Raw genomic sequence first — 22766 nt, 5'->3', positions numbered from 1 at the left:
ATGTTTTGTTACAATAACAAGTCCTGTTGAATTTGGATTTGTGATGCCAGTAAACCAGAATTAAATTGTTTTGGATTTAGCCTGAAAGTATTAGCTGACAAACTTATAGTTTTAGAAGGTGTACCTTCAAAGAGTCAACATCTTTGATGGTGGTCATCTCCCCATGCAGACATGAGTGATGGCACCATATTGGTGTGCTGCTGCAATGCAAACCTCCTTCAACAGCATTCGCAGCCGCTCCATATAACTCGAACAGCATAAGAGCGAGAGTCGATCCTTGAGGAACTCTGCACTTGATTGAGATTTGGTTAGGGATGGAGGGATCCAGTCTTAACAAAGACTTGAACACAATCTCACCCACCCTCTCCAGTTGCTGTTTGTGAGCAAGGGAACTATCCAAAACAGAACCCTTTCTTATCTTCCTGTTTATTCTTTTTTCTCTGTATTGGGCACAGTCTCTTGCCTGCGTCTCTATAGCTTTTTATTTTGCTCAGAAGCTAATGTGATCTACTGCATCTTATCACCCTATCGGTTGCTCTCCTTGTATCTCGATGGCTCTGTGGTGTGGTTGTGCACCACTCTCCGCCCTGGAGTTTTTAATTTTTCTGCTATTGAAAAACTTGGGCTTGAGTTGATCTATTGTCGTCAGAGGAAATAGATGCCACAGACAAAACTACTTTTTTGTTTGAGCCTAGATACATCTTTTCTCAGGTCAGAAAGAGCATCTGCCCCTCTGGGCGCATATTAAGCATAGACAAAGCTTAATGGAACATTTAGGAAATATTACTTTGCCATGTCAGATGTTATCATTCAAGTCCAATTATGTGAGGTTAAACATCCGTGCAGCAGTGTAAAAAAGCGAGCACCGCAGCAATGCTATTTGACTACACAAGCAGAGAAACAAACAGCTAGTCTGTCCACTTTAGGACCTACTGATGAATCCACCCTGCTCGGTTTCCAGATGGTTTTTACTTTTCTACTGCTGTTACTCCCTCACATCCATCTCATTAGAATTCAGCTTGTGTATTTTTCCTTCGTCAGTACTGCTTGGAGGTGGTGCTATCAATTTATTATTATAAGTTGTATCCTAAGTTGGCCAAGCACATTCCTCTTGGAAGTTAAATAAATATAAACAGGCTCGTTATTTTCGCATACAAGATGTGGCCCATAGCAGTTGATTATTTGAAAGAGACGATGGTCATTGAATGAATGGATGACTCGTTCATTACCCAGATACTTGCCGTAGACACTAAATCAGCATTGGCAATGCCACTGCAAAATGGTTCAGAGAGTCCCTGAGTCCAGCATTTATTGAGTAGGTAATGAATATCCCCAAAATAATGAATATTGTGTAGTTCATGTTAGAAATAAATAAGAATAAAATGACAGCAGCTGCTGCCAATGATTATTGCACAGTAATATAAATAGTTTTAGATATCAGCCCCTGACATTAAACTGTTTTGCTATTATCTTTTAGAAAAATCTATGAATCAAGTTGATTCCCATGTGTCTTATTGCTGGAATATGCAGGGTGTCACCTAGGTAGAGACCTTTGTAAATGGAGGCACTTTGTCTCACTTATGAACTTTCGCCAAATCAAGCTCTTTAGAGACTTGTGCTCTGTATTTCTGAAGTAATGCTAGGTGCAAACAGCACTGGTGCTTAAACCGGAAGACTGATGATTTAAGCAAAATTCTACCTTTGGTTGCCCCTGAGAAGTTGAATTCCTTAGCTTAAACAAAGTTCTAAAAAGGTTACACTGCTCTAAATCAGGCCATTCAATATTTTGCCGGGGAATTTTTTGTGGCCAAAAGTTAACGTTAGTAAGAACTCAGAATTAATAACCTTCAAGAGAGGAATGAAAGATGGTCCAGAAAATTATCTCAAGAGTCTGCCCATCTGATGGAACTTGCCTTTAGCTTGAGGCTAGTTAATTATTGATGATGACCACCCATCGTGTGAAAATAGGTCCCAGTTATTTATAGATAGTTCTCGCAATGGGGTGACCATTGAAAGATGAGTTTTCTAGGTTTTTGACGTTAGTCCCCCAAATTAATTTTTTTAATCAATGTTGTTTATCAGTCTGTATAATTCACAGCACGAGAAAAGAGCAGATAACTGTAGTGCCAGACCAATATCGGTCCTGTCCAGCAGGACCAATACATCTGCATATTGCAAATAAGGTTATTTCACCCCTCACTTTAGAGGACACGAGCTAGAAGAGCTAATAAAATACCCCAGATCTATCACATAGAGGTTTATTAGCGAGGATGGTGAGACGCACCCCTGCTTTAAACCTCTGACTGTAAATACGAGGAGAAAGTATTATTGAGAGGGCTATTATGTTATCGCAGTTCTGCTGTTTGCTCTAAAACCTGTCTGAAAAAAAGGAAGTACATTTTATTCCAAGTGCCCAGGTGTTCTATTCGTCCAAAAGCATTTTGGCATAATACTTTGCATTAACATCAAGAAAGGCTATAGGATGCTTTGATCTGCTAAAGGGCCTTTCCTGAAAAGCTATAGGAGACTTTGATCTGCTAAAGGCCCTTTCCTGAAAAGCGGATGAAGCACTGAGCTCATCCATGACTCTGGAATGGTGTACTTTTGAAGTCAACTTTTAAAGAGTGGAAACAAGTATTCACTCTTCAAGTCTGTTTAAATACATCCAGTGGAAGGCTGTTGGAGCAGACGCACCAGCTAATTTGGATCCTTTAATCATCCTAAATATTGGGCTCCAACTAATGATGTTAGATTAGTCAAAGACAATCCCATGGGGATTCCTGCGAAAGGTGATGGGGTAAAGATCACATAAAAAAGACAATATGACAGAATTATTGCATATTGAGTTGCTTTTTTGTTGTTGGTATTACGTCCAGTTACAGACTTCATGTATTGCCAGCCATTGTGCTTGGTCATACAAATTTTTGTGGTAGCCAGATTGCGTGCTTATAAATTTTCCTCAGGCGATTGATCCTATTTACGTTAGCATTATCGTCTTATTTCTTATGAGCTTATCTGTATCTGAGATCCACAGATATCATTGTAATTGTCCACCCAAAAAGAGAAGACCCATCCCAAGCAGATCCATTGACATCACAGTAAATGGACCTTTGTGGTCCACTCAGAGCAGACAAGACCTATCCAAGAAAATCCGCAGCTCACGCAGATACCAGTGGCTAAATGGTTCAGCAGTTCTGGATCATGGCCTTTCCCAGGCTCCAACAGGGAAGATGCATTAGGAAAACATATTTAAGCTCTCCAGCCTTTGCTTGGACACAGTTGGTAGAGAGGGCAAAGGTGCGATGGGCAATGATCAGCCGCCATGTAGTGGTAGCAGGACGGAAGTTCAAGGTCATGTGACTTGTGCGTGAGAAGCCTGTTGGGCCACTGCAACCTCAGTGATGCTATCAGTTAGTAGGTAGGGCATCTATGCAACTAAATCTGCTGTACCTACAACGTCCACACATTTAAAAACAAATCACAATAGCGGAATCAGATCTAAAGTAAATTGCCCGGGGGGCGTGGCCAAGATGGCGGGCTGACAAGACGCTCTTGCCGTGAGCTCCTGAGTCCCCGGAGCCCCTGAGCCGTTCTGCGCCGCTGATCTCCCCCGGATTCAGCGGAGGGGAGGCCCGGCACGGCTGTGAGCACGGTGGAGGCAGCTTGGAGCCTCTGGTGACTCCGCGAGTACAGCGCGACGCCTCGACCCACCAGCCCCTGGAGCAGGCGGGGATCGCAGCTCGAGCGCAGCCGCATGAGACGGAGGCCACGATCAGCCTCCGGAGCCTGAGGGCCGTGGTGCTCCTGTGAGCCGCATCAAGGACCGGAGGACACAGGGGATACCCTCCTGGCCCGCCGACGAGCTTTTGGGGGCGGAGGTACCGGACGCGGCGCAGACGCGCCTCCCGGAGCGGACCGGGGGAGGAGCCGGCGTAGACCCACTACGCGACCCCGGGGATTGGAAGGCCGGGAGGCCTAGCTCACCGGAGCAGCCGGCGGGCCCCCTCCCGCGGCTCCGGCTGAGGGGTGGGCCGAGTGACGCTCCAGAAGACGTGCCGGAGCACCCGGCTGGCCCCACAGGAAGTGGGGGACCCGCATATCTGGCCTGTGAGGTGTCTGCACTAAGCCTGGGTGTCGGAGCCGACGGGCGGACTGGCCTGCCGCCGAGCCCTTGCCCCCCCGGCGACGACGAGCCTGAGTGGTGGACCCGCATTCGCGGGGGGTCAGTCGGGCCCGAAGGGCGTCCCGGGACCCATTGGACATCTGCTTGGCTGGCTGCGGAGGCACGACCCGGCCGAGGGTGAACCCAGCCTCTACCACTTCTCCCTGTGCGGCGACGGTGCCCAGTCTGGGCCCTTGAGGGGGAGCTATACCCCGGGCATCAGCCCAGAACGGACGAGCTGGCCCGATCCTGAGGGCGGAGGGCGCACTTGCTGATTGTCGCTGCCGGACACTGGTCGTTGCCCTCGGCCGGTTGCCCTGCGGCTGTGCGCTGATTGCCGCACGACTACCTGGGCCGTAGCCATTGGGTCCTGGAGCCCAGCTGATCCGACCCGCAGTGAGGACGAGTTGAGGAGGAGACGCAGTCCCGCCACCACACCGACGGCCCCTCCCCCCCCTGCGACGCGCCCCCACCTCCGAGATGTCGGGCAACAGAGGGGGCAAGAAAGGTGAGCGCACCCTGCCCGAAATGCTGAGCAGAAGCACTCCGAGACACGACAGGACCCAGCCAGCCCCGAGCCCTCCCACTAACTCTCGGGGAGCGGAGGGAGGGGAGCCTCCGGTTACTAGGTCTTTCTTGGAGTCGTTGTTTGGCACCCTCAGGGAGGACTTTCAGTCGCTGAAGCAGGAGGTGGCTGGAGAGGTCCGGGAGGTGAGGAGAGAAGTCGACTCGCATGGAGAACGTGTCTCCGCCATGGAGGACGCCACCCAATCCCGGGACGAAGAGATAGCGCTCCTACAGCAGGAGGTGCTGCGGCTCAGGGACCAACAGATTGACCTCCAGGCCCACGCCGAGGATCTCGAGAATAGGTCCAGGCGCAACAACATCAGGGTCCGAGGTGTTCCGTCTTGTGAAGAGGGGGAAGACGCAGCAGCCTACCTGAGGGACCTGTTTCGAGACATATTGGGCGAACCCGGAGACTTCCCGGTGAGAATCGACAGGGCGCATAGGGTGGGTCTTCCACGCCGAGCCTCGGCACCGCCCCCGGACATCTTGGCCTTCCTGCCGGATTTTCCTCTGAAGGAACGTATCCTACGCGAGGCACGACAAAAGCACCCGGTGAGCTTCCGAGGTCATCAAATAGCATTGTTTCAGGACTTATCCACGATCACACTGCAGAAGCGCAAGTCCTTCAAGATTGCCACGGACTTTCTACGGGAGCACGACACCCAGTATTCATGGGGCCACCCCTTCAGGCTTATCTTCCGTTGGAACGGGACGCTACATCAGATGCGGTCCCTCCAGGACACTTGCGGAGTGCTGGGTATCACCGCAGCAGATGACGACGTTCCAACGCCTCGCCGCCGGGCCTCCAGGGACGGATGGCAGACGGTTCGACGGCGGCGATCCACGCTCCCACCTCCACGACCGGATTCACCCACGATCAGAGCTGAAATGGACAGCGCCATACGGGAGGCATCCAGAGACACGTCGTCTGGTGACATGGCCTTGACGGCCTGAGCTACCTCCGGGGGGAGATCGCATTGGCACCTTCAACATTGCAGGTTCGAGGGTTCTGGGGGGGAGGGGGGACTCCGGGAGGGCAGAGGTGGTGGCTGGACGTCCACTCGAATTCTTCTCCACGGACTTGTCCGTTAGGGACCGGACTGGGACAATGGTGTTTTCTGAATGGTTGAGGATGGGGTTGCGGGGGTAACGGGGGGACGAGGGTAGGGCATTGGAAAGGGGGTGGGGACTCGGGGAGTTGGGAAGTTCGGGGAGTTGGGGTGGGAGGGGTACGGGGTTTCTGCTGTGCTGCACTTGCTTTCTGCCGCGCTTGCTTCGTCCTCATGTCAGTTTTTTGGGGCTGGTTGAGGACTGTTCAGGGAAGGATCCGGAACTCATGTGTGGTTGTTGTTACTGTTCCTTGCTGCCGCTGTTGCCTTATCCATACTCCTCAGGTGCGGAGTACAGAGTGTTGTGTTAGCTATCTATCGCTATTGTTCCGACACGCATGGCCGACTTGTATTGGATTCCCCATTGCTTCAGGTCCGTTTAGCGCCCCTCTTCCACTGGTTGTCCATGGCCCTTAGGATTGTTATTCTTAATGTGAAGGGGTTAAATAACCCGGTCAAGCGCAGGGCGATACTGTCCCTACTAGAGAGCACTCAGGCAGACATCTGTCTTTTACAAGAAACTCACCTACTGGCCCGAGACTGTCCCAGGATGCGGTCTCCAAAATTCCCAGTACAACTCTTTTCCTCAGGGACTACCAAAACGGCAGGGGTTGCTATCTTAGTGTCAAGGACGTTCAGAGGGGAAGTATTGCACAAAGTTGCGGAGCAAAGGGGGAGGCTCCTGGCATACAGGGTGAAGATAGGGGGTTTTCTGTTCACGGTAGGCTCCATATACAGCACTAATGATCATCAGGATCTTTTTTTGCAAACTGCTCTAGCAAACATCGCGACTACCCCAGACAGACACATAATCATTGGAGGCGACCTGAATATGGTCTTTAACTCATCCTTAGATAGGTCAGCGCAGCGCCACCCACACACAGGGGAATTCTCACAGTTGAGTAACTCCCACTAGGGAGATTTAGACATGCTTGATCTCTGGAGACGCCTACACCCCAACACACGGGCCTATTCCTATTACTCCAACGCACACAGGACATACGCGAGATTGGACTATCTCCTGGTTACGGGTCCGGTGGCCGAATTAGCTACTGCTTCCGATATAGGGGTCCTCACGTTGTCTGATCACGCCCCGGTGTCGGGATCCTTCCAGCTGCCGCCGGTGTCTCCGTCGCGAGGAGTCTGGCGCCTCCGGGATACCCTGTTACATAGAGCAGCGGTTCTGAAACAGATACGCGCTGCAATCACGGAGTTTCGAGACCATAATGAGAACGGAGATACCACCCGGGCGACGCAGTGGGCAGCCCTGAAAGCGGTGCTCCGGGGTGAGTTTATCTCCATCTCCTCAGCGGAGAACAGGGATAGGCAACGGAAAAGGGACGAACTTACTACTACGGTACGGGAGCTGGAACAGATGCACCAGAGGACGGGGGCCCCTAGAGTATGGAGACAGCTCAAAGCGGCCCGGAAGCTCCTTTCCGCGCTGGACATGGATAGGGCGGAATATGCGGCGCTGCGCATGAAACATGCGTATTACACCGGCGGTGACCGATGCGGCCGATTACTTGCAAATAAATTGCGGGTGCAACACCAGCGCCAACGGGTCAAGGAGTTGTCCGTCCCTGGCGGTACATTAGCCACGGAGGACCACCAGATCGCGGACGGCTTCCGTCGCTATTACGCTGACCTGTATGCGGGTGAGCCCCACGCGGCTGAGGCAGATTACCTTGCGTCGGTCGACCTTCCTGTTCTCACACCGGAACAAGCGGAACACCTGGACCGGGACATCCGCCCGGAAGAGGTGATTGCGGCTATCTCCCGACTCAAACATGGGAAGGCCCCGGGGCCCGACGGTTATACTCCACTGTTCTATAAAACATTTTGTCCTGAGCTGGCGCCGCTCTTGACATGGCTTTTTAACTCTTTTGCCGAGCCCGGGGCTATCCCCCCCGGATCTCCTGCGGGCAACGGTAACGGTTATCCCTAAATCGGGGAAAGACCGGACCGAATGCGCCTCCTAACGGGCGATCTCGCTACTCAATGTGGACCTCAAGCTCTACACTGGTATTCTGGCGGCACGTCTGGCACCGCACTTGCCGGGACTGGTGGACCCGGATCAGGCTGGGTTTGTCCCGGGTCGACAGACGGTGGACAACACTAAGAGGGTGGTCCACATTTTGGAGAAAGCCTCCCGTATCCCCAGAGAGCGCATGCTGCTCTCGGTTGACGCGGAGAAGGCGTTCGATCGGGTGCATTGGCCTTACCTCGAGAGGGTGCTTTGCAAACTGGGCATAGGTGAGAAGTTTCGCACCCTCATATTTAATTGTTACAAATCTCCTACAGCGATAGTGAGGGTGAATGGTTGCAACTCCGACCGGTTCGTGATAGAGAGGGGGACCAGACAGGGGTGCCCACTATCCCCACTGCTCTTCACTCTATACATGGAGCCTTTTGCCCAGAGAATTCGACGGAACCCGGAGGTGACTGGCGTCCGGATGGGGGGATACATCCACACCATCAGTTTGTATGCGGATGATGTGATCCTAATGCTTGACAACCCGAGGGAAGCGCTCCCCGCTTGCATTGCCGAGATGGACGCTTTCGCCGCGGTGGCGGGTTTTAAAATGAACATGAGGAAGTCAGCGGCCCTTGACGTCTCGCTCGCCTCTGCCACACGACTTGAATTACAGGGACAATTCCCCATGCGGTGGTCTAGAGATCTGATCCCGTACCTGGGGGTGCTGCTGGCGCCCTCCCTGCCCGCCATGGTCGCTGCTAACTATGCTGCTTTGGGCAAGAAAATGAAGGAGGAACTACTTCGTTGGAGCAAAGGTGCATTATCATTGTTGGGTCGAATCGCCGCGGTGAAGATGACCCTCTTGCCACAGGTGTTGTACTTGTTCCGAGCCCTACCGCTTCAGCCGCCGAAAGGGTGGATACGACAGGCTCAATCTGATATCGCACGCTTTGTCTGGCAGGGTCGTAAGCCCAGACTCAAGAGAGCCCTGTCTACGCTGGCACCCGAGTCCGGTGGACTCGGCATTCCGGATCTCCACAAGTATTATCAGGCGGCGCAGCTGCGGTACTTGGTGGAATGGAGCAAATGGGAATCTGACAGGCACTGGCTGTTCCAGGACCAGGACCTGGCGGGCAGGACTCTGCAGGAGATACCCTTTCTGCGCAAAAGTCATCGGCCCCCCAATCTCTATGCGTCCCTTGTTACACAGGTCCCGCTTCGAGTCTGGGACGCCGTGAATACTAAGCATGAACTTACCACCTTCCCGTCACCGCTTACACCACTGGTGGGGAACCCCGACTTTCGTCCTGGGACGGAATCTGGAGCGTTCTCGCTCTGGCGGGCAGCCAGATGCTGCGCACTGTTCCATATCTATGGCCCGGAAGGCGCTGTATCGTTCGAAGACCTTCGCCGGGAATACCAGTTGCCCGAGACTGAGCGTATGCGGTACATGCAAGTGCGCCACTGGGCGCTTCAGCCGCAGGTGCGGGACCTGGCCGATCGGAAACTCACTCCTTACGAGATGTGGCTGGCGACGCGTTTTTCGGACGCCAAACTCATCTCTGACATATACCGACTCTTGCAACCCCCCCCTTACCACATCCATAACCCAGGGAGAGCCCGTTGGGAACGAGAGCTGGGGAGGGAACTGAGTCACAAAGAGTGGGATGACATCTCCTACCGAGCGCGTCACTCCGCATACCACACTGGGCTCACAGAAACCTTTACTAAGGTATCCACATACTGGTACTACACGCCTCAGAGGCTACACGAAATGAACCATCACATCCCGGACACTTGCTGGCGCGAATGCGGACAGACAGGCACTCTTACGCACATTTTATGGGAATGTCCGTTGCTGGGTCCGTACTGGAAGGAGGTCCTAGACGAGTTGGACCAGTGCTTTAACATCGAATTGCCTCGCCTCCCTGCCTATGTTCTACTAGGGTTACCCAATGGCTTGATATACCCCCTGCGATCCAGGAAGGGTAGACAGATAGCGATCGCGCTAGGCTCGGCGATCCAAAACATACTCGTATATTGGCGTACCACCACACTCCCCTCCAACGTAGGCTGGCTGCATAGGTTGTGGCACGTTCTGGGAATGGAGAAAATGTCCCTCACAGTAGCGGGGGAGGTGGACCGATTTGATGACCTGTGGCAGCCTTTTAGTATTTTGTTGCAGTCGGAGTTCAAAGAGATTACCTGCCCACGATATCTTAGGCTGATGAGACTGACGACCCCGATCACCTAGTCGACATGGAGGGAGGGTGCAGTGGAGGGGTGGACCCTTTACAGGAGTGTAGGAGGTGCGGGACATTTGCACGGGCACAGTGGGAGGGGAGGGGAGGTTTGGGAGGGAGGGCAGGGGTGGGGGAGTTGAGAGGGGTTGTTGGTTTTGGAATTTGTTGTCACGACAGTCATGCTCAAACTGTGGCATTGCAAATGTTTGGATAGTACGATATAGAACCCAGGTGGTGTTTCAAGTGGAGAGTCTTGCAGTACATTATCACGACGGCTGTATTCCTTGTTTGTACTGTTTTTCCTTGTTTGTGAAAATGCAATAAAATACTTTAAACCTAAAGTAAATTGCCCTCAACATATAAATGTGATTGTTGGTGGGATAGGTAAGGGTTCCACCCACATTACTCATGAATCCATAAGACTATTTAAAGTGGTCAATAACGAATGATGTGTCTCACAAAAGAGATCCCACTCTAGCAGAGTTTCCCTTTGGTGCAAATCAGATACCACAGCTGACAATCAGGTCCGGTAGCAGGACAGGTGCTACATCTTTCTACAGCTCCCTCTCTTTGGTTGTATTGCAAATCAGTTACCACAGTGCCTAGAGGCGGAAGATAATTCTCTAGCAGACCTTATATGAAAAGAGGTATTATTTATGTAAAAGATGTATCTATCAGCAAATAAATATTTAAAAACTTGATGTTTGTTTTATTGACCACCTCTCACAGGAAAGAGCTGACGCTGTTGAAGGAGATGTTGGCCGGCTGCGGAGCAGGGACCTGTCAGGTGGTGGTTACATCGCCCATGGAGATGCTGAAAATCCAGCTCCAGGATGCTGGACGTTTAGGTAAGGCCTGGAAAGGAGATTGGGGTGAGAGAAGCAGAGGGGTTGGGCGCGACTGGCTCTAAGTAGAGCAAATAGTTGTTTAATTATTCTCATTTTAGGTTGCAGTAATTCCGGAGTGGGACAACACCAACCAATATGTCCAATCTGTTTGACATCGAAATACCTAACACCTCATCTGTAAGCTTTTAGTATTCTAATCTCTTTTCAATATTAGGCTTTTAACTTTTTCTATGGCAGAATGCTACTGTTAAAATTGATTTTTAGTCCCTATTAATAGCACAGCAGTGGGAGGTTCTGTTGGCATCTAAACACACCAAGACATCAGGAAAACTTTATACATATGCTGCAACTGTTTCGCTTCAACAGCATACACAAATGTATATCTACATCTGATGACTGCTCATTGTGTCACAGGAGAATTACTTTGCCCGATATTTCATATACCCGAGTTGACAACTGCTCAGACTGCATTCGTGAATTATCTTCCAGGCGTGCATCTAAGAAAGGAGACGAGACAAGTTGTTTTAAATGTTTCAGATCACCTTTATTTAGAATTATATATCCAGCGTGATGGGACAGTCATTTTCATGCATCTAACTGACATTGGACTCTGCAGTATTTGAAGTCCATTAAAAACAATTAAAATTTACACTGATGTCTTCTTCCTTTTGTTCGCTGTAATAGCCGGGTTTGCCCTGTAAGGATCGGGAGCAAACTAGAAAAAAAAGGAGGATAGGTGCCTGAACAACCACAAGTCAGCAGTACTATGACAAGTGATGTAGAAACTCACTCAATATTTTAGGGGCTACTTGTTTATTTATATTAGCATTTATTTAAATAGACCAGAAATACTGTGCTGGTCTCTATAAATAATACTTTCAGCAATTAGCAAATACACAAAAATATCAACACATTTAAGTAAGTAAGCAAGCATGAAACCAGTGAAACAATGAAGCACCAACCTCAGCCTTCTTTCTTCCCCCACAGTCCTCTATTTGAGCTTCTCGTAAGGATTTTCCCACATGTCTGACATTCTGCAGCTGATAATAGTTGCTTACAGCAGGATACTCAGCTCGCAGTGTGATTGTAATCCCCTTCCTCAGGTCACCCTTCTTCCATTAGTTCTCCAAGAGTTCCTGTCAGCATTGTGTTTGATTGCAAACAGGTACCTACTGCAGTGTACTCCGCCGTATCCTTGTAGCTGGCCTCCTAAGCTAAGGGTGAGGAGGCAAATAGATGGATAGACAGCAATAAGATGTCTTCCTCTTCTAGGTCGCTTCCCAGTGGTGATCCCAGATGTTGGTTCTAGGCTTGCCACGGTTAGTTAAACTCAATCTTTTTAGAACTATCATCTGAAAATTGACATCACCCTGTGGTGACAAAACACACACTTCCCGCAACAAGGGAATGTTAAACAAGTTTATAGTATACTAGTTTAAACATAACTGTGATGGAGTGTGTGTTTGATCATTAGAATCCTCTTTCTTTCTGTGTTCGCAGCTGTCCAGCAGAAGGTGGTGCCAGCTGAAGGTGCTGCAGCTTCCTCCATGCATCCACCTCAGAGCAGAGCCTTTACTGTTGGACCGACGTCTGTGCCTAAACGTCCCTCAGCACTTCTCATTACCCGGGAGCTAATGCGTACCCAAGGCATTGCAGGGGTGTACAAGGGACTCGGCGCAACACTGCTTAGGTAAGAACCGTAGTACCTCAACAGATCCCAGTTGTATCTGAAAAAAGTCTTCTTGAGGTAATCTCTTTGTGCTGGATTAAATCTTCAGTTGTCCAAATATCCTCTCCTCCTCTTCCCCCATTACTGCTGAGACTCAGGTAAAGGGACCTTCCTTTTCTTTGTTTAAAACACCTGTCTGAAATAGGGTACCAAAAAAATTGAGTGGCTGTAGAGTTGGCCCTCTGGTACACTGCCATCAGTGCTGTCTGCTGGCCATGCTGAAAGCTGCGAGTGCAAAAGCAGTTATTAACTAGTGCACCTAACCTCTGAGGCACATATGCTCCAAACCTTAACAGACCATTCATAATAAGGGGTGCTGAACTTCCATTTGATGGGCATACTTTCTAGCTACATAAGATGTGAATGCATAGTGTGCTGTTGTGTGTATGTGTGTCCCTGATATAGTTTGTCCATTCTCATTCAGAATGAAAGTATAAACGCAGCCATTTTGTTTGCAGGAAAGTAGAAAAATCAAGCTTTTGCCAAACCCACCTCCCCGTTGACTTGACATGCTAATATTGAACCTCTCTCTCTCTTCCTTTCTGCCCTCCTCAGAGATGTGCCCTTTTCAGTCATCTATTTTCCACTGTTCGCCAACCTCAATAAGCTGGGGCAGAAGAGTCCTGGGGAGAAGGCACCCTTTCTTCACTCATTTGTGTCAGGTTGCCTTGCGGGGTCAATAGCTGCTGTGGCGGTGACCCCCCTGGATGGTAAGTGTTATTTGTTGTGTGAAAGGCTCATGTTGTCATTTTGTGATGGTGCCCCTCTACATTGCCCACAACAGTAAATTGTGTATGTGGAGTAATGCTTATCTGTGGTATTGTGGTGAGGAGTTATCTCTTTCTTGGGAGTTATGTTTGTTTCTACGTTTACATCCCCATATTGTGTTAAGGTCAGCATTCCACTCAGGATAGTGGATTGCGCCTGGTGTAGAGCAGACAAATTTGTATAGCAATATGTGGACGGATGCCATAGTTGTAGTATGTGTTGGCTGCTGTAGCACGGTAATGCATGCTTAGTAGTTACTCTGGATTGTTTCGTGATTGTCGCTGTTGGGAGCAGTTAGTTATATAATTGGTGTGGTTATTTGAAAGGGAACTTTCAATACTACCAACTGGGGATAGGTGGTGTGCAGTGCAGTAGTTAGAAATGCAATTTTTCCCTGACCATGTTCTTGCCTACCTACAGTAGACTCTTGTTGTTACTAAAGTGAGCTCCGTTGTCAGTTTCAGATTAATCTCTTAAATGAGGGGTGGGTGGTGTCTGGCGAGATGAGTATGTGCCCTACGTTGCCACAGTTTGTAGAGAGGATCCGTCTCGATTGGTGAGTACAGATAGACATTAGGGCGCCGTGCTGCTGCTGTGTGAGTGGGTGATTCCTCTGTCTTAGCCATTGGGTGTTGCCTGGTGCGGGGTTGTTGAGCCAGCGATGTGCAGAGGTAAAGCAGTGTGCATGTTGTAGAGGATATTGTTATGGTTAATACCTAAATATGACAATCACCCTTTTTCATAATAATTGATGTATGGCTTTGTGGTTGGATACTGGGTGTTTTATTTTGTATTGTGGTATGCAAGATACCCCCACGAGTTCAGTTGTACGTAGGTTTGATGACTGCCCTTCTGAGCAGTGGGTGCTGCTGGCTGTAGTGTAGTCATTCCTGTATTAGCGTAGTACTAAAAATGCTCTCTGAATAGTGAATGTTGCTCATAAATAAAACTTTTGCTATTTATGTAGATGAATTACTATTCAAGTTGTTGGATGGTGATAGCAGACACGCGGGCCAGCGAGTGTAGATTTCATTGCAGCATATAGTGGTGGTGCAGAATTGTTTCAGGGTTTGTTGAAAATGATGTGATAACATTGCTTTGACACAGTTATTCAAATATAATTACTGGTCTCCTGCTTTCAGAGTAATGAAAAACAAAAAGTGGCACCCATCCTCTAGGGAGTGGAACAATTTACCTATCCAGTAGATAGTGGAATAATGCACAGCATGTCAATCTAGAAGACCTTCACGCTGCAAAAAAGAATCTATAGCAGGAGAGCTGAATCATTAGAATTGATGGGGCCAGGAATAGGTTTTCTATGCAGTGCTGGTATGCCAGCATATCCTGTCACCAGGAGGGTGGACAAAAGCATAGAAAACAATCACATTTTACTCTTCGGTGATTAAATGAGCTAAATTGTATGCCCAGGGCCCAGGGTTGAGACAGACAGTAATATTCACAATGTGTAAGATATCAATATTTGACACCATACACTATGAATGTGCAACCTGCTGAGGGGCAGAAATCATTCCGAGAGACCACTGCTTGTACACGTGCAATGCCATTCATAATGTGTCAATGCAGTCACATCCGCAATCAGAATACTTGAATGAAGATATTCTGTCCTACACCGGCCTCCATCTTAGCTTTAGCTACATTTAATAATGAATCTGAAACTGATCCCATATTAATGAGATGGATGTTTTTGACTTTTTGTAAAAAGGCCTTTTGTGTTGTCAGGGATTAGAGAATCCCTTGCAGCGAAGAACAATGCAAAACAATACTCCGTGACCAGGCTCTTGGTACATCAGGCTCTAGGTTTTCAGGCACTTTTTTCATGTATGCATTATTGGTGTTGAAGGATAGTTTTGCACTATTCCAACTTCGATCATAGGCTTAAAGCTTCAGCTTTCTCAACATTTTGCAGGTTCGTTTTTGTCAGAGTGTGAACGCAGAGCAGTATATTACTATCACTCCTATATGATCTTAAGACTACAGGTGAATTGCAGCAGTGTCAGAGTTATTTTATTCACACCTTTCTTTGCCATCAAGTATACTTCCTTATGCCCATCCTCTGTCCTAGTGATGCAAAGCAATTTCCTGAAATGAATCCGATCCTTTCAGACTTAGTGCTTGTATTCAGAAGTCAGATTTTGCACCATAGACATCTTCTAGATTCCCATATGTAGGAAGCTGGCTCTGTATATACTGTTATACTATACCAAAGTAAGATATAGAGTGCCCAGAGTCCAATGGATCCCCAAAAGCTTACAGAGGTAAACGGAGATAATACCCTACTCTCTATTTGAGGAAGTGTGGGCGAGAAGGAAGGCTTTATCAGAGGGTAGTGTTAAGCATTTATTTTACACACTCAGGCAAGGAATGATGTCACACAGTCAAAGACTGAACTCAGACCAATTGTTTGTATTAAAAATAGCTCTTTAGTTATATTCTATTTTCAAACCAAGTAGGACTTGGTACAGGTAAATAGATTTGTACTTTTCAGACAGATTGATCAAAAAGTAAGCTGGATGAAAATTACTTTTGTTACAGGTTTGTAAAATATCTCAAAACAGTGATCATTTGTAATTTATTTGTGATTACTTTTCAGATTACTTTTAGAATACTTTTTGGATTTCTTTTTCTACTCCATGTGATATGCCTAGATATCACACTGGGACATTTCCTAGATAAAAGGTAGGGTAAACACTTTTGCAATAAGACACAGTTTCTTATGTTTCCATACAAACACCCTCAACACTTGGAATTTTTTCAGAGGAAAACAGTCAGTGCAATCCTATGGAGAAAAATGAGGTTATCGGTTTGCAGGTAAGTAAAAGGTCTTGAACGTTGAGTTTCTGGGGTTAGAACAGAGATTCCCAGGGTCAAGGATGCACTCAAAAAGCACCCTCAGTGGAACTAGGGTAGCCGGGTGCAGAGTGCTGAGGCCCAATGTTATCCTAAGGGGCTGTCAGTTGATGGCTGCTCTCGGGCAGGCCACAAGGTTGAGGGAACAAAGCTCCTAGGGTTAAGCTCAGGTGCCCTGTTGGTTTCAATGGGAGATCCCTGGTCGGAACAAGCACTGCAGGTTCGGGCAAGGAGGCTTCTTGGAGGTGACCACCCGTTGAAGTGGTAAGTTGGGATGCTGGGGGTTGCCTGGACACCGTGGGTTGGGTCACCAAAGGCCGTGGGGTGTCGCGTGAAGGGGTGTCTTTAGGCGTCTGGTTTCATTACCAGCTCCTGACGCGGTCGGTGGGACCGTCCAGATAGAGGCTGCAGGTGTCGTCAGGAGGCTTGAGGTAGGTCAGGGGTCACCAGGGCCCAGGTCAGTATCGCTGGCTGGACCTCCTCGTGGTGTTGGCCCACTCAAACTCAGGCCGTGGGCGTCGGGTGCAGAGTGGTGCGGACTCGCTCATTCGGCCGGAGCCTGGAGTCTGGTTCTTGAGCAAGTCTGGTGCTCACAGGAGACAAAGTTTTTGTAGGGAATGCAGGGCAGGTTCTCCGGGTTCTGGGGGGCTCTGGCTGCAGGACACGCCGGGATTCCGCTGGAGCAGGTTGAGGTCGCGACTGGCCGGTAGGGCTGGGGCCAAGGTAGTTGGTGTCCTCCTCCTTCTTCCTACAGCATGGCTCTACGGTCCTTCTTCTTTCTTGTCTGAGGAGGCAAAGTTCGGGGTTGCCCCTAAATACTAAATTCAGGGGCGTTTCAGGTAGGTACAGGTCGGCACCAATAGATCCCTTGCTTGGGGTGGGTACACCCCCTATTATGCCATCCTCCAGGGGGAGGAAGGCATAAACCTCGCTCTGGTTCCCCCATCTTCAAGATGGCAGGGACTGAAAATTGTTTTTGGAAAAGGGGGGAGGTGATGGACAGAGTTTCTGAATGATGCAGAATACTCTTACCAAGTCAAGAGATCATGGTTTTAATCCATCACCGTTTTTTAGCTCAATGCACCATCCCAGCTCAGAACCTGGCTATATGCAAATTAGTCTGTTCCTGTCCCAGTGCATGATGGGAACAGGGCAAACCAAACTACCAAGCCAATTCTTATACTGGGAAGGAAACAAGCTTCCGGGGACCGGTTTCTGGTATCACAGCCTTCTTCGGCCCGGCTCGCTTGAATCCTGATGGTGCAATGAGCAAGGGACTCACGTCTGAGCATACCTTCCCACACATAGTGTGGATAAAACCGATTTTGGAAAAGGGGGGTGGTGATGGACAGAGTTTCTGAATGATGCAGAATACTCTTACCAAGTCAAGAGATCATGGTTTTAATCCATCACTGTTTTTTAGCTCAATGCACCATCCCAGCTCAGAACCTGGCTATATGCAAATTAGTCTGTTCCTGTCCCAGTGCATGATGGGAACAGGGCAAACCAAACTACCAAGCCAATTCTTATACTGGGAAGGAAACAAGCTTCCGGGGACCGGTTTCTGGCATCACAGCCTTCTTCGGCCCGGCTTGCTTGAATCCTGATGGTGCAATGAGCAAGGGACTCACGTCTGAGCATACCCTCCCACACATAGTGTGGATAAAACCGATTTTGGAAAAGGGGGGTGGTGATGGACAGAGTTTCTGAATGATGCAGAATACTCTTACCAAGTCAAGAGATCATGGTTTTAATCCATCACCGGTTTTTAGCTCAATGCACCATCCCAGCTCAGAACCTGGCTATATGCAAATTAGTCTGTTCCTGTCCCAGTGCATGATGGGAACAGGGCAAACCAAACTACCAAGCCAATTCTTATACTGGGAAGGAAACAAGCTTCCGGGGACCGGTTTCTGGCATCACAGCCTTCTTCGGCCCGGCTTGCTTGAATCCTGATGGTGCAATGAGCACATGAGGGACTGAAAATTGTGCTTTTTCGCACCTCCCCCACCTGAGGACTGGGGTTGGCAAAGGTGGGCACTCTCCTTCTATCTTTGTTTTTCCGCCGATTCTTCCTCCCAAAGTGGGGGTTAGAACTGGTGGGGGCCAGTTGCTGGGAGCAGCAAATGGCTGGGTCAGCTCACACGGGTGGCAAGACTTTGAAGCTTCCCCTTTGTGGACCCTGCCCATCCTGGGGGCGGAGACTTGGCACCTCTACCCAGGATGTGCTTTGTTTCAGCACCCGAGAGTGGGAGGCTCTCGACCCAGGGGTCCAGAAACATGTCTGGGGGTGGCAGTTGGTGAGTAGCCAGTCAGCCAGGACACTAGAGTTAGGCCTTTATTCAGGGGTATCTCTAAGATGCCCTCTGAGTGCATTTGCCATTAAATCCCACACTGGCATTAGTGTGGGTTTAATGTGCTGAGAAGTTTGACACCAAACTTCTCAAAATTCAGAAAAGCCATTATGGTGCTGTGGAGTTCGTAATGACAAACCCCCAGACCATATACTGATTATGGCTTTACTGCACTTACAATGTCTAAGAATTGATTAAGACACCGTAGGGGTACAGGGCTAAAGCACCAGTACCCTCACCTTGGTATAGTGCACCCAGCTAGAGGAGTGTCTTCCCTATACCATAGGCAGTGGATTATAGGCATGGCACACAGACGTGTGCCATGTCAACTCTTCACTTTTCTCTGCACCAAGACACGCAGCCTGCAAGGGCAGTGTGTGTGTGTTTTAAGGTACAGAGCCTCTAAGGGTGGCACAATAGGTGCTGCAGTCCTAAGAGGCCTTTCACAGTGCACTTGGTACCCATGGTACCTTTTATAAAGGACTTGCATGTGATCAGAGAGGTGCCAATTACGGTTGCAAAGGTACAGTTTTAGGTAAGAACATAGGCCCTGGGTACCTAGCTAGCCGGAACTCAGGGCACACTTAGTCAAAGTGCATCAACATCAGGCAAAAGGTGGGGGCAACTATGCAAAAAAGGGCACTTTCCTACACCATACTATCAATATGTCCCGCTACATAGTGGTTGGAATCTTCATACCATGCTTATACCCTACTACTTAGTGGTTGGAATTGTAAAGTGCTACTTGTTTTGTTACATTTTTTTTAACTGTGTGTGTGTGTATAACCAGCTCCCTTCAGTTTGGGCCAGAAACGCCTTTCTGTGCATACAAGCTCTCACATTATTTTTCTGTTTTAAATTTTACCTCTGACTTTTGTATGACAATGGTGTCAAATTTCCCATGTATGCTCGCTACCTACTGACCATTAGGCAGTGGTGAATGTTAGCAAATTTTGTGAAACTTAATGATGTGTTGGTTCTAATTTTTTGAATAGCCCAAATTAACACAGTATTACTATTTTGATAATACTTGGCTTAAGTATCAAGTATTGAGAGATACAACTGGGATATTTCCCTGTATATTATCAATCCGGTACCTCTGTGCACCTGCAGGTGGCACGATTGGCTCCGTGTGGTTTAGTCCGTGCCGGAAGTGGCATTTACTGTGCCTATATAGGCACCACCCCCAACACGTTCGTTTCTTTGCTTTCCGCATCAGTCAGCTTAGATCGGGAGAGAGCTCCCCTTCCCCTTAGTCTATTTTTTACTAACTTTTGTCAGCTTTTTGTTGAGTCTTTTTGAGGTTTTCCTCCTGGTGTGGAAAGGATGTCTTTTCGGAAGGCCCCCTTCTAGCCCTGCGGCACCTGTCACCACTCTATGTCGGTGAAGGACCTGTATCTTGTATGCCTTTGGTGCTTTGAGAGCCACTACGAGCCGAAGGCCTGCTCCAATTGCTGCACCATGAACCTGAAGACATTGATGGAGCGATCCCTCAAGCTTCTGGCAGCTCTACGTGCGACGCTGCGTCAATCCAGATCCCAGTCAGAGGAAGGTCCTGGGAGTGGTCGTGGAGTCCGAGATCCTCGTCACACTCGAAGCCATTGGGTAAGTCCTGCAAGAAAAAGTCATTGTCGAAGTGGTCTTCGACTTCTTCTCGTCCAATGAGAGAAGGGAGCTTCTACATTCGAGTCCTGGGCCTGCAGTTGAGCCAGCACCTGGGCCATCTCTGCGCCTTAATGAGTTTCCGAAGAGACCCCTGCCCAATTAAGAGAATTTTATGCAGCGATGCACCTCATATTTGGGCAGCCCGCTCCCTGTGGGTTGCCTTTGGGCCTGAGGGTTTGGGTGGGGCGCCTACTGAATTAACGCTGGTGGCTCCGGCGCCAGTCAGGACCCTTGGATACACAGATTGACCAGGACCTATGCCGGTCATGTTACTTCGGCGTTCCCCCGATGTCGATCCCGGCACATCCCCAAACACCATCTCTGGTGCCAACTGGAGCCATGTCTTCCAATTCTGAGGCCTAGTCTAATGGGCTAGGACAGGGGTAGGAGTTGGAGGGATCGTGGGTCCCTGTAGAATACTAGCATAATGACCCTTACATGGACTGATGTGAGGATTTGGCGGATGTGTGTTCAAAAAGGAGGGAGAGAATGATCCAGAGGGATCAATAGGGGCGTAATTACCACTCGCGTGGAGCGGAAGGTCCAGCCTCGGTCCGTGCCCTCAGTCAGTATTATTAACAAGAAAATAGGACAAGGCTGTTCCTCGGGAAGAAAGGATAGTGTGATGCACTGGTCAAAAGAAAGAGTGGTGGTTAAAAGGTGTTAGCCTCCCACTGGGTATCCATTGTGTTGGATATGTTTGCCTCACACACCCTTGCAGGTGTCATGCTTCATCATAGGCGTTGCTCCTCGTTGGGTAGGCGGTGCAATTCCCAACGGGCTCACCTCAAAGAGGGGCTCTTTAGCGGAGATCTTTTGAATCCAACTGCCTATGGGTGAAGTGTGGGTATGGGGCCAGAGGGGTTGTAGACTTCTATGTGAGTTAAAATGTAACGTGGGGTACCAGAGACTACTTTATTCGGGTGGTCCCTCGTTACAATTAAAAGGTGAAGCTAGACTAGACTTTCTGGAAAATAATGTTTCCTTGTTCTAGACTAGGCTAGGAAGTATAAAAACGGTCGACATGTTTCTCGCTATGTAAAAATGACTTGCGATTCGTCAGGACCTATATGGTATAGTCTACAAAACAATATGTTCTTGTGTCTATATCAAACTGTGTTGCTCATTATCAATGTATGGGAAGAATTTTTTACCTCAATAGTGCTGTTCCTTGCCTACAGTGGGGAACAAAAGAGGTTGATTATGAGCATGAGTGACATAGTTACAGTGACCAGGTGCATACAAAGTGACATGCTCTATGGTGCAGTTGCGCGCTGAACATGTAACAGATTAAAAGCTGGACCACGCGTCATGCTTCAGTGTGGTACAGCGTGGATTTAAAGTGCAGCATATGAGTGAGAGGCTGCATGCCAGTGGATAAAACTATTAAAAACAATGTGGCAGTATTCAAGTTATTCTAATGAGAATAGGTATTCCCAACTCACCTAAAGGTCAGGAATTATTCGCCCCATCAATACTCGGCGGGTTGTACAGCAGGAAAGGTGCCTCTGAATTATAGGCTGGGTAATAGGGAGTTTAAGAACAAAGTTTGCATCGTATAGCATCATAATCAGGAAATATCCATCAACTATGTGTTAGAGTCTATTGTCTATAAGGTGGGATCGGTTGCTACTCAACAGAAGTGGCCAAATCCCAGGAGTGTGTGTGGGCGGTCAATGACCCTAATCCAATACTACACGGACATTTGCCAGATGTATAAATGCCGGAAAGGAGACCTATTCCCCGGTATTATGTATTGGCTGATGATTCTATCAGAACATTGGGACCTTCCTCTCGCCATCCGTTATTTTCAGTCCCTAGAGGCTAACCTACATAGTGCCTGTGTAACGTGAAGCCGCGTCGGCTATGGGGAAATTATCGACCCATGCCCTGTCGTGCTTACCAGCTTCTCAACTCCTCGTGTGCCGCTCGCGCCACTTACCTACACCTTTCCGTGTAGTAGGCCAGTGTCCTACCCCTCATTCCGCCGAGATCGGGCAGGTCCAGTCTGACCCGCATAAAACGATATGTTTGGGGCATGGCCACGCCCCCGGAGAGGTTGGAGGTGTGGTGGAGGGTGTGAGTGTCACGTGATAATGTTCAAAAACAAGGCGGCCATTTTGTAGTGGCTAAAGGTTAGGTGAAAAGTGTGTTGTGGACAACACCCGCTGGGTTTACTATTCCTTGAGTCGGTTGAGGTTCATGGGAGTCTGCTATATTAACCCATTGTGAGTGGGAGGTGATATGGCATGTGGATATGGGCCTCCTGGTGCCTGATGGAAATTCTAAACGTTACTGATTAGGGTTTGGGTTCAAATGGCTGTTATGTAGAGGCTCACAAGGTTGGGATATTAGTATCAATCCCCCGTTCTTTACTGTATGGCTAGGGTGTTGTAAGTTTGATCTTAATTCTGGTACTTGTCCTGAGGACATCTTTTAGGAAGGGTGTTGGAGTGTGGTGCTAAGGAGGAGATA

At 48.8% G+C, this 22766-nt stretch overlaps 1 protein-coding gene across 2 annotated transcripts in view; it reads left to right on the top strand.

Annotated features, from left to right (window-relative positions):
• The window catches only part of SLC25A18 (solute carrier family 25 member 18), a 370503-nt gene that overhangs the window by 282031 nt on the left and 65706 nt on the right, over positions 1-22766 (top strand). For both annotated transcript variants that reach the window (XM_078673635.1, XM_078673634.1), the window contains 3 exons: positions 10789-10907; positions 12408-12597; positions 13192-13346. In XM_078673635.1, coding sequence (XP_078529761.1) covers positions 10789-10907; positions 12408-12597; positions 13192-13346 — 464 coding nt within the window. The remainder of the gene's footprint in view (positions 1-10788; positions 10908-12407; positions 12598-13191; positions 13347-22766) is intronic.

This window comes from Lissotriton helveticus, chromosome 1_1 (genome assembly GCF_964261635.1).
Source record: "Lissotriton helveticus chromosome 1_1, aLisHel1.1, whole genome shotgun sequence".
NCBI classification, from domain to species: Eukaryota; Metazoa; Chordata; class Amphibia; order Caudata; family Salamandridae; genus Lissotriton; species Lissotriton helveticus.
Note: the sequence above shows the minus strand (reverse complement) of the source record. Positions and strands in the feature narration are given on the sequence as shown.